At 45.1% G+C, this 16,102-nt stretch overlaps 1 protein-coding gene across 1 annotated transcript in view; it reads left to right on the top strand.

The window, feature by feature from the left end:
* kcnq3 (potassium voltage-gated channel, KQT-like subfamily, member 3) overlaps positions 1–15,843 on the top strand; it is a 90,830-nt gene extending 74,987 nt beyond the window's left edge. Inside the window, exons 4-15 of the mRNA XM_069684365.1 lie at positions 1,170–1,342; positions 1,608–1,781; positions 3,226–3,336; positions 4,581–4,676; positions 4,763–4,857; positions 5,092–5,118; positions 10,734–10,933; positions 11,076–11,181; positions 13,510–13,641; positions 13,732–13,827; positions 13,960–14,047; positions 14,326–15,843. Of these exons, the coding sequence (XP_069540466.1) occupies positions 1,170–1,342; positions 1,608–1,781; positions 3,226–3,336; positions 4,581–4,676; positions 4,763–4,857; positions 5,092–5,118; positions 10,734–10,933; positions 11,076–11,181; positions 13,510–13,641; positions 13,732–13,827; positions 13,960–14,047; positions 14,326–15,030 (2,003 nt within the window). The 3' untranslated portion in view covers positions 15,031–15,843. The remainder of the gene's footprint in view (positions 1–1,169; positions 1,343–1,607; positions 1,782–3,225; positions 3,337–4,580; positions 4,677–4,762; positions 4,858–5,091; positions 5,119–10,733; positions 10,934–11,075; positions 11,182–13,509; positions 13,642–13,731; positions 13,828–13,959; positions 14,048–14,325) is intronic.
* The last annotated feature ends 259 nt before the right edge of the window (positions 15,844–16,102 follow it).

Raw genomic sequence — 16,102 nt, 5'->3', positions numbered from 1 at the left:
GTAGCAGCACCTTTAGCACCTAACAAGAAAGACAACAAGAAAAACAGAGAGACAGCATGAAAGAAAAAGGACAGAAAGACAGTATAACAGAAAGAGAAAGACAGGCAGAAGGAAAGAAACAGACAGAACAACAGACAGACAGGAAGAAAGACAGACAGACACAATGAATGACAGGCAGACAGAAAGACAGGCAGCATGAAAGAAAGAGATATTTGTCAGGTGCTCTGTAGATCTGTAGGTGCTCTGTAGATCTTTATGTGCTCTGTAGATCTTTATGTGCTCTGTAGATCTGTAGGTGATCTGTAGGTGCTCTGTAGGTGCTCTGTAGATCTGTAGGTGATCTGAAGGTGCTCTGTAGATCTGTAGGTGCTCTGTAGGTGCTCTGTAGATCTGTAGGTGATCTGAAGGTGCTCTGTAGATCTGTAGGTGATCTGAAGGTGCTCTGTAGATCTGTAGGTGATCTGAAGGTGCTCTGTAGATGTGTAGGTGCTCTGTAGGTGCTCTGTAGATGTGTAGGTGCTCTGTAGGTGCTCTGTAGATCTGCAGGTGCTCTGTAGATCTGTAGGTGATCTGAAGGTGCTCTGTAGATCTGTAGGTGATCTGAAGGTGCTCTGTAGATGTGTAGGTGCTCTGTAGGTGCTCTGTAGATCTGCAGGTGCTCTGTAGATCTGTAGGTGCTCTGTAGGTGCTCTGTAGGTGCTCTGTAGATCTGTAGGTGCTCTGTAGGTGCTCTGTAGATCTGTAGGTGCTCTGTAGGTGCTCTGTAGATCTGTAGGTGCTCTGTAGGTGCTCTGTAGGTGCTCTGTAGATCTGTATGTGCTCTGTAGGTGCTCTGTAGATCTGTATGTGCTCTGTAGATCTGCAGGTGCTCTGTAGATCTGTAGGTGCTCTGTAGATCTGTAGGTGCTCTGTAGATCTGTAGGTGCTCTGTAGATCTGTCACTGTGGCTTCCTCCACAACATCCTCTCCTGATGTGTCACTAATAAATCTCATTAGCAGCTTCGAGCAGGTCCTCATGTTCATCCCCTTCTAACTCCTCTGGTCTTCACGCTGGATTCATCATTTCACAAAGCAGCCTAAATGACCGTGTCGGGTCAGACTCATTAATTAAAGCCCCCACACAGAGCATCTTTGATGAATCTTCCTCTGCTGTGTCTCCTCTCACTCAGACATCTTCGTGCTGATTGCCTCGGTGCCGGTGGTGGCGGTGCGTAACCAGGGTAATGTGTTGGCCACGTCCCTGCGCAGCCTGCGCTTCCTGCAGATCCTGCGGATGCTGCGTATGGACCGGAGAGGAGGAACCTGGAAGCTGTTGGGGTCGGCCATCTACGCTCACAGTAAGGTAGGCAGAGACCCGACTCGGTTTGATACGACTGTTTCTAAGTCAAACAAGTCACAGTTTGTACAGTTTCACTGCTGCAGGCTGAAGACATCGCCTGGAGAAATTCCAGAAGTTTTTGCACCAATAATATAATAATAAGTTTAAAAACACCAGAATCCCCCTTTAATTTCCAGCGCTGTAACATCTGATTTATACTACCTCCAAATTCAGGATATCATCTTCTCACAGTTTGAGCTGATGTGAGATTATGCATGTGTTTGTGTAGGAGCTGATCACAGCCTGGTACATCGGCTTCCTGTCTCTGATCCTGGCGTCTTTCCTGGTCTACCTGGTGGAGAAGGACGACGTTTCCATGGACTTATCCAACCACGACAACCCCACCGCTCAGCCCAAACCGCAGGACTTCGACACCTACGCCGACGCACTGTGGTGGGGGCTGGTACGTACATTAGTATTCTGTATTACCTAATAATCCATCATTTTGAATGATACATTTATGTAAAACACACTGTTATTGAAGTTCCTATCTGCCCCTGTGCAGAACAAGATTCACTAGAATAACTGACCGCCCACTGGAGAACAAGTCACATTATTTCACCATATTAGCTTCATTCATTCTGCTGCTTCAACTACAAAAAGTCTCATGTTAAATTAAAGACTGAACAACTCATCAACAGTGAATTCTTGCATCATTTTTCACATATTTCTGGGTCTAAATATAATTAGTTACAAAGAGTTTTTGAATTGCTTCAGCTGGCAGCCACAAAACAGGCTGTAATGGCTGCACATAATCTTTCAGGGGAAATGCCCCAAATCAAAGGTCGTCCACTAAAAGTTGTTGTTGTTTCCACTGACAGGCTCAGATTGTTCTTCTAAGTGTGTGACAACATGACAGAAAGGATCCCTACAGAGATAGACCTTTTTGTTACAGAGGAAGATGATTGTTTTAACCACACACAGACGTTACATCGCTCTCTGCAAACACACCAGACTCCATTGATAAAAACAGCGATTTACCTTGCAGAACACTACAGCAGCTGGTCAATGGCTGCTTGGCTGGGTTGTTTGAGTTATGCTGTGTTACACAAATTTGTTGTTGCTTCTGAAATCATGTAGACTCCAAACATTTAAAAAATTGGGCCTAAGTTTAAAAAAAAACATAATTCCTCTTGATATCGGTGCATTTTGTTAGATGTCTTCAAACTTCAGTGCAGGATCAGATTACACCTTGTGAATCAACTGATATCATTTGACTGTGATCCAAACCTGGTTTTTATTTTGCCAAAAAGCAATTAGTGGTTTTTAGCCACTAATATTCTGCTGCGTTCATGGACCCTCCAACACTCACAACTTCAAAGTCAGCTGCTGAACGAAAAGAGGATTTGTTGGAAAGGTGAGACAGCAGCTTGTTGGGGAATTGTCCAGTCCTGGCACAGCATCATGCTCTAATGAATGCCTGCTAGTCAGGGAAGCACCATATAGCTCTTTTTTCCAGCAGCGTGGCCTCATTAAGAGGCACGTCCTTCAACCAGGGTTCAAGTTCTATGGCAGCAAGCATCGTCCCCGCTGAAGTGTCCTCGAGCAACATACTCAATCATCAGCGGCTGCATATTCTAGATGACCTTTTGAAACACTGATCTGCCCTTCAGCTGATCAATACTGAGGTCACCGAGCGAAGAGGGCTCACAGTCGAGTTTCTCGGAAGAACTACGGTATACTTCTGCAGGGAGAAGGACATTGAGACTGTGACACCGCTGGACACTGCTGCTGTGTATCCTCCTAGTGGCCGATCTATATTTTACGCACCTGTCCTTAATTAGGAAATGTGACAATAATACTAGAAATTGAAGGAAAAATTGATCATTTATTTGTCTCTTTTGCAGATCACTCTGACCACCATTGGATACGGGGACAAAACCCCAAAGACCTGGGCTGGGAGACTGTTAGCCGGCACTTTTGCTCTGATTGGAGTGTCCTTCTTTGCTTTGCCCGCCGTGAGTACGCTCTCCTGTGCAGCATATATCAATTACAACAGTTCTGAATTCTTTATAGCTCTTACACAAACCAATAACAAAGTGTGTCGGGCGAGGATATTTGGAAATGCCAACCATAAACTAGAAGACTTGTAAAGGTGTTATGAAACACAACGTCTGACACCCTCTCACGTCACACATTTTAGGATTGTCTAAAGACTGGCTGTCCTGTGGGGTCACTATTTACAAGACCGCAGCTGTAATCCTGTTGAAATGATTTCCCATCATGCACCTGGTGGAAATTTACAAGAAAAACGAGCAATGGAGCAGAAACTGAAGCAGCTTTTGGCCACAGTGTAACATTGACTGGGTTAGCATTAAAAGCCAGCTGGCTGCTAGCAAGGCATGTCCTCCCTCCCTACTTTAAACCTTCACCTGTTCAGCAGAGCTAACCACGGCCGTGCTAACGACATGTGCTAACAACAGACAAGTGTCCTACTATCATGTCACGGTGACAGCAGCCTTCCTCATCTACCTGGTTTGCCTCTTTCTGTTTGGTGCTGGAGAGAGCAGCTCCTCTTGGTTGTTGACAACCTTCACGTTACTGAACTAAAGACTAAAAACGGCGACGTAGGTTTATGACTACCTTACACAAAACAGTCGTGATGTGTAGCACGCCACAACACCTGAAAATGATGTTTGGTGTAAGGCTGGAATAGTTATAAAAATAATAATAATAAAAACAGTACTCATTATATTTGAGACGATCTGTGCTACTCTGATTTAGCATGTAAAATGAATGATTCGAACCATTCGAATGATTCATCCTGAGTAATTACAAGCAGACATTATTGGGTTCCTGTCGTACCAGAGAGCTGCAGAGCAAATGTTTTAAGTGAGTCACAAGCAACATAGCTACCTTTTTAGCAAGTTACTAGCAAGTAGCACCAACTGGTTGGGAGAAAACAATGCACAGTGAAGAACTGACCGTTACACCGTCTTCTTAAACAATCCCGGATTGCAATCAAAGCACAACTTTATTAGTGATTTGTGCATGAAACAGCCTTAGCTAAAAAATAAAGCTTTTTAATTTTGCCTCTTGCCTGTACTGTATTTCCTATTTCATCACATACTAATGCACCAGGCTTCTGGGCTATTGGCTTCTGCCGAGTGGATTGACACATGGACGTAGGATAACTTGGCCTGGTGGTGTTTATGCACAGTGAGCTCAGAGACATGTTGCTGACTGTGTTTTGTGACCGTAGGGGATCTTGGGTTCGGGCTTGGCTCTGAAGGTCCAGGAGCAGCACAGACAGAAGCACTTTGAGAAGCGCAGACATCCAGCCGCCGGGCTCATCCAGGTGAGAAGCTACCTGACATCACATCCACCTTTCTCACACCAATGTTCTGTGACATAACCTTCTTTTCTGTCAATGTTTATTTCAAGTCTGCTTGGAGATATTATTCCACCAATCCAATCAGGGAAGACCTCATTGCCACGTGGAGATTTTATGAAACCATCATCTCTCTTCCCTGTTTCAGGTAGGTCACGGAAAATGTACAAAAACACACTTTCTCGCTGTCTGAACCGATGCAAACTGCGCGTCTGCATCTCGTCAGGACGTGTATTTGTGTCCCAGCTGCTCCTGCATCCCTCCATGCTTCATATCGACTCCAAGGCAGCGCCCATTCAGTCTTGTGAAAGTTGCTCACCCTGCTTCCACAGCACAAAAACTCCTGTAAATTAACTTTGTTCTTTCTCTCTCTCCACTGAAGGAAGGATCACTTGGAGGCCATTGCGAGGTAGGTCATGTTGTTTCATCTCCAGCAGAGATCCTGTAAATCACACAGAGCTGTGCCCAGAGTCTTTCTGCTGGAGCTTTAATTAGCCCTGCATGCTGGAGAGACTAATGAAGGTTTCCCAGAATATCCCCCCGCCTGCTTTTAAATAGCTGCTTTTACTAATTCACAAGCTGAATAAATCTCTTACATGTGAATGGAGATGTAAGTCCCCCTCGTCCCGTTCCTTAATAGAACTTCAGCCTTCCACTTCTGACACTTTGATGACATTTGTGCTGAGAGATTTTTATAGAAACCTATTAGTGAGTCCATTCGTTACGTTTCAATTATGAATGACGGTTTAGATTGAGTAATTAGCGCCTGAGATGGGCTCTTTGGGTTTGACGGGGGGGTGATGTGGAGGGACGTTAATGAGTGTGCAGCAAAACATCATTAAGATCACTCAGGATGTTTGATCAGTGCAGGAAAGTCATCGTGTCTTCATGAGCGGCTGAAACGCACAGCCGCGTTTTGCACGCTGTAGATCCGCTGACATGTTTTAGACAGTGAGCTGATGTTTGTTTATAGAATAGCTTTCGATAAAGCCTGAAGCAGTGAAGGAACGCTGTCATTTTTGGCTGAGCGCCGCGGTCAGCGCTACACATGGGTCTGACTGAGTGAGTGAGTGAGTGACGGTGCTTTCAGAGCCATATAGAGAGAGAGTTGCGACATCGTCCGCATGGCGCACAGGGGTTGATTCTGGTCTTTGTTTTAAAGGTTTCCTTTGGTTGGTCGGAACAGAAAACGATCTTATCTACATTAGAATTGGGACCTTAATTAACATACAGCGAAAAACAACCGCATGAGCCGAGACGAGGAGACGGAGAGCGAGCGAGAGGGAGAGATCACACCAGAGTTACGTCGGTAACATGATGTTATTTATATATACTTATGGCCTGCGGGAGACTTATGACTACGTTTTTATTTCAAAGAAAATTAAGCAGGAACCACAATAAGGAGCCTGTGAGTGACTTTATCCATCAAATCACTTCCTGGAAAAGTTACAAATCAAGAAAACAACGACGGCCCGGGAAACACTTCAAAATAAAAGCATTGTGTACAAACAAGGGGAGTCAGAATCCAGATCGGGCTTTTACTTTGAAAAGCAGACTGGAAGTGTTGACCTACTTTACTCTCCATGCCTGTGACTTTCACTACAGGAAGAGATGTTAATATTGCTGTCATTGCTATTCCCTACATGTTTGGTGTCCCACCAGCAGTGTGAAGACTCATCTGTTTTCATGTATTTAAAATGAAAAATGAACAAGTCCCACAGCCGCCATGCACAGGCCTCGCTTCCAGTGTTGCCCACGAAAGCGCACATTGACCCGATGCGGTCGGCCACATACGAGGTTTAGACCTCGTCATGTTTATCGAGTTTCTCTGTCTCTGTTGGGTCCCTGTCTGTTGTATACTCTCAGGATGAGGAGATACATGTGAGGCATTCTTTAGCTGTACGTTGGATATAATGATGTAATATATAGCCTTTGAAAAGCTGTGGCCTTCCTCAGCTTGACAGCTCTTTATCCTGTCCTAAGTGTCATTAAAATTAAACCAGCGTTTCTGTCAGCTGTATCAGTCCTTCTATTCAGCTGGACAGAACGCATTGATTACCTTTTGCTTGACAATAAACTCTGTGCTTGTTAAACCAATGAGCAGTGCATGGAAACACCTTGAGATACATAAAGAACTGCAAAATATTAAAATATACCAAAGCACCAAAAAGAGGTAAAAAAAGTATGCAGAAAAACAGTAGAGATGCCTGTGTGGTTCTCTTGTTTTCAGTACCAGAACAAAACCAGCTGTGACCCAGAATGACAGGAAACCAGGTTTGCAGACCAGTGGAGGTGGGTTGTTGTGGGTGAGCAACAGAAACGCAGAGTGACACCAGTTTAATTTTGTAAAATGAGGATTCCTCCCTGGAGGAAGCTGTCTGTGTCCAGACTGTCTCCACTTACCTGTATGTGCCGGACAGCCCCAGACCACTTTAAACCCTGATTATAATAATGATGTCAAAATATGATTAACTAATGATTTCATTGAGCTCAATAAATCATCTTCTCGCACATTTTCCCAGGTGACTGTGAAATGATCTGTGGATTGTGATGTAACCATCATAGCAATATTACAGCTTCAGTTACAATGTCTGGGCTACTGGGTTACTATATCTGGGCGGCACAGTGGTGCAGCACTGTCGCTCCACAGCTAGAAGGTTCCTGGTTCGAATCCCGGTTCAGAAATCTCCCGTAGGTGTGAATGTGAGCGTGAAAGGTTGTCTGTCTCTATGTGTCAGCTCTGTGATTGACAGGTGATCAGTCCAGGTGTGACCCCGCCTCTCGCCCAATGACAGCTGGGATAGGCTCCAGCCTCCCTGCGACCCTGAACAGGATAAGGGGTACAGATGATGGATGGATTTCCTGTCACCGTTTCAGATTTCTGTCTAAAACGTGAATTTAAAATGACGTAAACATTTGATTATTTATTATCAAAGGCAAACTAAATGTGAAAAGAAAGGGCAGAGCAGTTCATCAAGGTAGACGTCACACAGGTAGAGATCTCTGCAGGTTAAACGGCTGCAACATTTGCCCCACAGTGTCTCTAACCCCCCCTTGCCCCTCTCAGGCGGCTGGACTCACCTGGTACCTGGTCCTTACATGGCCTCATTACATCGGAGCGTTCTGCTCCGACGCCTCCTGGCCTCCACTGAGCGCCACTGCTGAGTGGCAACAACAGGAGCCCTGATACACAGGCTGATACAGAGGGGGGGGGGTTCACTGAGACGCTAGTGTTTATTTTAAAGGAACTTAAAGGGTCACTTCACCCACATCACTGAAACACATCTCAGATTTTTGGATTGAATTGTCTTGGTTGTAGGATTTCTGCTCCCCCTAATGCAGCTACTTTACCTCGTCGCCCCACTTTCTGAAGTGCAATGGTTATCGTAGTCTTATTAGATATCTGATTCTGTTTTGAATGGAGAAAATGAAGAATGATCGAGTGTGAATGGGAGGGAGAAAGAAAAGGATAGATGGGGAAGAAGCTGACGGGACAGAGGCCCAACGTGATGCAGAAAGGGAGTTTAGTCCTCTCTGGATCAGCGGCTGGGAAATTAGCAGTGTGACATTATCTTGTTGCTCTGAGCGAAGACGTGGACAACAGCCAGAAACTACAACAGAGCTGCCAAGTCCAACGACAGGGCGATAAGCCACTTACTGTGTCTGTGTGTGTTTCGCTGATATTAGACCTTTTCTCCTGAGTTGTTCGGTAGCATTGTGTCGTCTATTTGACGCAATTCTGAGAGAAAGTTAGAGCCCTGTGATGTGTGTGTGTGTTGTGTCACATTGTGTGGGCACTTCTTCCTTTAGGGGACAAATTTCAAGCCATCATAAAAGTTGAAACACTATAAAAATAATAAATCTCTGGGTTAAGCTGTGACTGCGGTCACTGCAGGTTTGTGCACGCTCAGTAAACCAATATGTGTTACCGTGAAGGCAGACCTGTGGGAGATAAGGAGCTTTATTTCTTCCTGTTGTGCTGCCTCGTTCACAGAGATCCACCTGATAATCTCCTGTAATTTTCTGCTCTTTATTCAGTCGAGAAGCAGTCAGAAAGAGATTCTCTCTTCCCTTAGAGCTTCCTTTTCTGCAGCCTCTCAGCGCCGTAATCTGCCGTCCCTATTCTGCCCCGAGGCCACATAGAGGCTCATATTGTGTCTCTGCTGTGGGAGCAAAGTCGCTGAGAACGCTCCACGTTTCAGAGGCCCTGCTCGGGCTGTTTTCGGCTCCGGTTACCCTGCCTCTCTGCCTCTTCCAAGGCACACAGGAGTCTTATTTTACCCTCAAGTCTTTGTACTGCCAAATATTGTCAGCCATTAGACAATAAAAGAGACCAATCTCCTCGCAGCTCTTTGAGTCCTGCTTATTCCAGGAGAGCAGCATTGTTACGAGGAGGCAGCAGACCATGAAGTTCTAGGAGAGATCAGAAGAAGGATTCCTGAGGAAGATGCTGGCATCTTTTGATTTTGCCTCAGACTGCGAGAACAGTAAATGACCCTAAAATGGGACATGCACAACCCATATATATTAATTTATTTAATTTATTGACATAGACACAGTGAGTGCATGTTTGCTCCCCCGCTCCAGGCTCTGTTTAGGATTTCACCCAGCTCCACTCAAATCACCCACTGCTCGCTCCTTAAAACAGAAAACTTGTATTTAACTTTTAACTTTAAAAAATGTCAGTTTAAATCTCAAATCAAACATCAGCTTTGGAGATCTGTCGTCACCATCCCAGGCTACGAGAGTCAGCGTGCTTCCTACTCGTGGTTTGAACGGTACCAGAGCAAAATTGGAGAGGAACATGAGGCGATGATCACTCCATCCAAACACATGCTCTTTTGTTTGGGCAGGATTTCACTGACTACCTTTCAAGCCAACACTACAACCTCAGAAAGAAGCCTGGAAAGCTGTTGTCAGTCCAATTTTAAGTTTCAGTTACACTTATGCCATATAGAGCTCTTTACGGGTCCAAAATTTCGTGCCCGAACCCTAAGAGACTCGTAGTAACCAGAACCGAACCCGTCTATTATTTGAAAGCTGGGACCCAAACGGAGTTACGTCAGACCCGACCCCAGCCGGACGAAACAGACCCGATCAGCGCCGACTTCACAGCTGATTACTATTAACAAGCTGCTGTTAGTCAGCTGTCAAAACAAACCTTTTTGTCCTACCTGTGTGACGCAGCCTTCTCCGCAGTGCCTGGCTGTGCATAGAATCCATCCTCTGCCAAGAAAGTTCATAAAACACATCCAGGTTTCCTGGTATCATGTCGTGTTGATAAAAACAGAGATTCTAATCCGGAGTTATCTCAGATTAAAAGTCCACTTGCTGTCACGCAGACGGATGACAAACGCGCGGCTCCTTTAGAAGCCACACAGGTGTTACACGTAACTGCGCATACTTTCTTCTCGTCGTAATACATGGACCCAAACCTGTCCAAGTCCCCGGGTCCTCAGCTTCCAGTAGACCTCCAATGCCATATGTCTTTTTTATATCCTGTACATACATACATTCAAACATATATACAAACATGTTAAAATATTTGGTAATTCCCCTCTTTAGAGATAGTTTTAGCTTGGATTTTGATATATTGTTCACAGCCATCTTCATGAATATCTACATTTGAAAACGACTTGGACTTTCCTCCAAAGACCCAACGTCAGCATCTGTCAGTCGAATCAGCACCTTTTTTTAGCTGCATCATAGAACACAGAGTAATGCAGGAGCAGGAGCAGCATAGCAAGCTGTCAACTTTACTGGAAGTCGAATTATCCATTGAGGGCTCCTCCTCTAAAAGACAGTGATTTTCTGGGCGATGTTCAGAACAATCCATCTGATAAAATTCTGACCTCACAATGTTTCTGGCTCCTTGACAAATGTTAATTAAGCAGCACTTGAACAGTGACACCTCCCTAAAGCTACAACTCTGTATCTTACATGTGGCTGAACATCTTGCAGGTTTGACAGTTGTACATTACATTTGATCATCCACCACACTCTCTCTCTTTTCATCCATTTCAGCCAAAAAATGAGTTTACTGGAGCGCGTTCGCCTTCCCAACGCTCGGCCATCCATTGGGTCGGGTAAGAAGCTCACAGGTAATGCCGACGCCATCGAGGAAAGTCCCTCCAAGGAGCCAAAACCAGCTGGTTTCAGTAATCGGGAACGCTTCCGCACTGCCTTCCGCATGAAGGCCCACACACTCCGCCAGAGCTCTGAAGGTCAGCCTTCAACATAAAAGGCTGGGTTTGGCCTTACACATTCAGATTAAAGCATGGTTATGGGGCCATGTGTTTATCTTCATATTAACTGTCGTTCGTTAACGTTCATACAATTACAGTTTTTCTCCTTTTCTCTGGTCAGATGCAGGAGCCCTGGCAGACCCAGCCTTAGAGGAGCGGGGCTTCCCACCAGACATCCTCATGGAGGAGATGATCCCCACACTGAAACTGGTCATCAGGGCAGTCAGGTCAGGAACATGAATGAACATTTTATTATTATCTGCTCCTTCAAAGTTGAGTCAGTCATTTAAATGGTTTTCTTCCATTAATCTTATTTATGTCAGGGTAACATGATGTAGTTTCTTACCCACGTGATTGGATGAGCTGATGGCTATCTTCTTTTCTTTGAATCTGTAGTTCTCTTATTTTACAAAAAATATGACAAAGATCAAAACCAGGAAGTACTCAGCAACCTCTAAACAGCAGCAGAATCTTGGTAAAGGTATATCTCTATAGAATCATTTCTGTAATGTTGTGAGACACTTGAAACTAAGTCTCTGAAGGTTCTCAGGTCAGGGTAATTCTTAGCTTAATCCAAAAGGCAACTGGACTTGGTTGAAGTTCTTGAAGACGTTTCACCTCTCATCCACAAGGCTTCTTAGGGCCGTCAGTTAGAACTGAAGAAGCCTTTTGGATGAGAGGTGAAACGTCTTCAGTTGGATTAAGCTTAGAATCACTTGAAACTAAATTTGCATTGACAAAAGCAGGCACTTTAACAGAAGAGAAGGCCACATTAGCAAGGATAATGCCACGAAAGCCCATGTCACGGCTGCTGGCTATCTCCTGGAGCACTGTCCATACATTCAGAAATAACACAGTGATTGGTGATGGCTTTCATCTCGGCCACTGATCAACATTCTATGGTGGATACGTACAAAGACAAGGCAATGCTCCAACAAAGGCAGAAAAGAACTCTTCTAGAAAGAGCTCACGGATATTAACACTTTAAGTTTAAAATCTTTCAACAATCCTTTCTGCAGGTATTTCATAGAAAAGCACTGAGTGTAAACACCTTCAGTCACTGCAGCAGGAGAACGAGGGTAAGCAGTTGAAACCAAAGCGTGTAGGCAGAGCTTACTCATGCTTTCAGTGTGCAGGTAAATCTATAGGCCACACAGCTGACATAATGCAGGAATTCAATCTAGCATGAGGGCATGTGAGATGAGTGATTAACCCTGTGAAAGTGCTGCTTCCTTCCACACTATTATTTCAGGGCTGAATGGGTCTCTGAATGGGATGCTCAAACCTGAAGGGTTTTAGTTTCACAACCCAAGTCTTTCTGCTAAACACTGAGGCTTGTACAGCAGCCGCTGACTCTGAGAGGAGTCGGGTTGAAATCAGCTCAAAGTGGGAGATCTGACAGACAAAAGAAGGAGCTCAGTGGGTGGCAGTGTGGACCTTCACAGAACTGAAAGATGTCAGGCTATTGCGTAGGTCATCAGGAAGAGTTGACTGGTGAATGCACACCAAAGACAAGGAGCTGGTCATTGATCCCAGGTGAAATGTGAAGAATAAACCCCTACACTCTCTCGAAAATATGTCGACTCTGGTTGACAGATATCAAATATGTGTAGTAAGGTACAGAGAGCCTGAAAATCAATGTGTCCTTTATGAAGAAACGAGCAGGTTGAGATTGTTTGGATAGCTGATTTGGATGATTCTCGGTTACCTTTAGAGGTTTCGTGGACCAGGCTGTTCTCATTTACTGTCCGCACTTTTACCAATGACTGTTAATGTATTGTAATCTGGATGTAAACTATGTAATCCTGAGCTGATTTGGACCCATCCGTGGCAATATACGATGCTCAGACACCTGCTATGCCCATCCAGCAAGTTGAAAGTCGGGTGAGGTAGAGAGAGTGGTCTGCTTGAGGGCGGATAAGTGCAACAATGCAATATTTTTACCCAGGAGACGAGGGTTTGAGTCCCTTCTTAAATTAGGACTTGATTTAATGTGTTTCCTAAAACAAACCAAGTAGTTCCATCCATCAATCTGTCCCTCTCCCAAGCAACGTTTTCCAGCTCCTCCTGGGGGATCCAAGGCGTTCCCAGGCCAGACGGGATATGTAATCCCTCCAGCGAGCTCTGTGTCTGCCCCAGGGTCTCCTCCCAGTTGGATGTGCCCGGAAAACATCCAAGGGGAGGCCCCCAGGAGGCATCCTAAATAGATGCCCAAACCACCTCAACTGGCTCCTTTAGATGTGAAGGAGAAGCGGCTCTACTCCGAGTTCCCTCCCATAAAACACTTGCTTAAGTGTCTCTTAAAACAGACACTTGGGTTGATAGTTTACCTTGAAATGTTACAAAAGGGGACCCTAAAACAGCCACTTAAAGGTACCCTGAAACAGAAGCTTAATGGTCCCTTGACACAATCACTAAAGGGTATCTTGAAGCAAACACCTGGGTACCTTGAAACAGCTGCTTAAGATGAACTTTCCAGACTTCCGGTTTGATAAAGTTGTTTCTGCCTTTTTTTTATGTATACAACTGTTACATTTAAACTCTTTGTCTCACAGGATCATGCAATTCCTCTTGAACAAGAAGCGGTTTAAGGAAACTCTGAGGCCTTATGATGTCAAAGATGTGATTGAGCAGTACTCTGCTGGACACCTGGACATGCTCTGTAGAATTAAATACCTCCAGACAAGGTCAGCAACCACACTGCAGAAGACAAAGCCTGTTTGAGTAAAGCAAATATCTCCTCTTCCTCAAGCTTATCCTGTTTGTCTTCCTTTAAGGATCGACATGATCCTTGCTCCCGGAGCCCCCCTCACCCCCAAACAGAAGAAAACTCAGAAAACGCCCTTTACATACCCGCCCAATCAGTCACCAAGGTACTGTCACGCTGTAGAGAAAACATAATGAATATACATCACAATGCTATAAGGTCAACCTGCAATATAAGACTGTCTAACAAAAATGCTTGTCTGTGCAGTCCACATATACTCAGTCTCCCTGTGTTCCAGGCACGAGACCTACCTAGCCAAAGCCGCCTCCATGCCAGATGCCGAAGACCAAAGCATGATGGGTAGATTTGTCAGGGTTGAGAGACAGGTGAGCGTTACAACTTTGAATCCCTTTCTGAAATGCTTAAATAAGTAATAAGCTTTCAGATCTACCAATACTTGTGAAATATTTAACCGAAACATAAAGGACTTCATTTCCTTAAAGTGGCTTTTCAACATAATCAATTTTAAACCTAGAAAGGGTTCCCAAATATTTTGTTACATCTTGGATAGTATGGACTTGGCCAACTGCTGGTCACCCATTAGTTTTTGGACTTCCATCATGAGGCCTTGAATTTGGCATTTTGTAACATGTTTCTGTCTCAGGTGGAGGACATGGAGAAGAAGTTGGACTTCCTTGTGGACATGCACATCCAGCACACTGAGCACCTGCAGGTGGACTCTGCAGGCGCTGCTCGCATGACCCTGGAGACCTGTGACCCAACGGGGAACGGTGAGATCCGTCGGGTTTTCTTGAACTACGCTGAGGCGTTCCCGCACATGTCATACCAGGTGCCTGTCAGCAAGGTGAATCCGTATTATGGCAGAGGAAGAGGAGCTGCAGAAGGGACGGGGTTGGCTGGTGGAAGCCGTGTACCTTCAGACCATCAACCCCAAACGTCACACCTCCACCAACGCCACCCTCCAGCTGCCATCCCCACCTACACTGAGCGTCCCACAGTTTTGCCCATCAGCTCCCTGCAGGACTTGTCAGTGGGGCCAGGCAGGACCACAGGGGGGCGGGGGGCTGACTCGCCGCTCTCCATGCTATCGGTGAACCATGAGGAACTGGAGCGCTCGCCCAGCGGCTTCAGCATCTCTGGGGAGCGGGAGGGGGAGGAAGGGGAAGACTTTTCAATGGGAGCTGGGCCGGGGACTGGGGAGGCCAGCTGGACAAGACCCAGGCCAAGCTACCTGGCAGAGGGGGAGACGGACACGGATACAGACCCATTTACGCCCAGTGGGGGGCCCCTGCCACTCTCCTCCACAGGGGAGGGATTTGGTGACGCTGTGTGGAACACGCCGCCCTGAGAGGGGTTCGTGTGACCGCATAGAAATCCAAAACTCTGAGTTAAGACCTTAAATCCAACCCATGCCTCTAAACCCAAATCAGCTTGGGTCAAAGCCACACCTCTGGACCAAACCACTTGGAGGAAAGGTGGGTCTACTGTAATCCACCTCGATGCTGCAAGGTCGCGAATGAGGTCATTGAGCTTCGGAGGCAACCGCCAATCTCATCAAGTGACCGTCGTTCAGACAGAGAGCCATGGCATCGTGACTGCCCAGAAAAAAAAGGGAAACCGGACAGTTTGTAAAGTAAAACTCTGTACAGCGCACTCTTCGCAAAAATTTAGCTAAAATAAAAAGGAACATTATTATACATACTATATACACCCAAAAGCTTTATTGCTGCAAAGCCAACCGCACTGCATGTAACGCATGCGACTTCTAGTGTAGACTCTGCAAAGTTCAGGATATCAGGAAACAGAAAAAGCGATTGAATGGATACATATACTTGCTATGCCATTTTGTAACACTTATTTTTTTATATGAATACATTTTCATTGTTTTTTGCATGGTTTGCATGATAATGCACCATTCTAGGGGTGAGGTTTGGAGGGTGATACTGGAACCAAAAGTCTCCTGTCTCTTTGTTTTGTTTGTCATTTGGTGAGTGTGTTTCTGTGTGTGTTTGTGAGAGAGAAAGAGAAAGAGGGACTTGAATAACAGAACACTGGTTAGTTGCTTGCAGTCGTGTTTCCATATCTGCTTTTCTCACGTTGTGCTGTAAATCCTTTGAGGATCAGTTCTGTCCACAAAACAGAATTTCTGATCCGGTCACTTGGTTTTCACACCACTGTGCTTTGAGTTATATGTGAACACTCTACGCGTACACATTTTCCAGTTGAAAAAAATCAAAAAAAATTTACAGAAACACTAAATTTCTGCTGCTTTGTTGGCACATGAATTCAGGGATATAAACCACCTGTACTTCTTTAGTTTCAAAAGGTTGCTGATTGTCTTTACAGACGAGTTCACTGCTTGAAAAGGATATAAGCTGACAAATAAACGATTCTATTTTTAAAGCAGAATAGTGGTGACA

The sequence above is a fragment of the Semicossyphus pulcher genome, unplaced genomic scaffold, assembly GCF_022749685.1.
Source record: "Semicossyphus pulcher isolate SPU_LCO1_2020_fin unplaced genomic scaffold, fSemPul1.0.p SCAF_7, whole genome shotgun sequence".
NCBI classification, from domain to species: domain Eukaryota; kingdom Metazoa; phylum Chordata; class Actinopteri; order Labriformes; family Labridae; genus Semicossyphus; species Semicossyphus pulcher.
The sequence above is the reverse complement of the archived record's forward strand: the minus strand, read 5'-3'. Positions and strand labels throughout refer to the sequence as shown.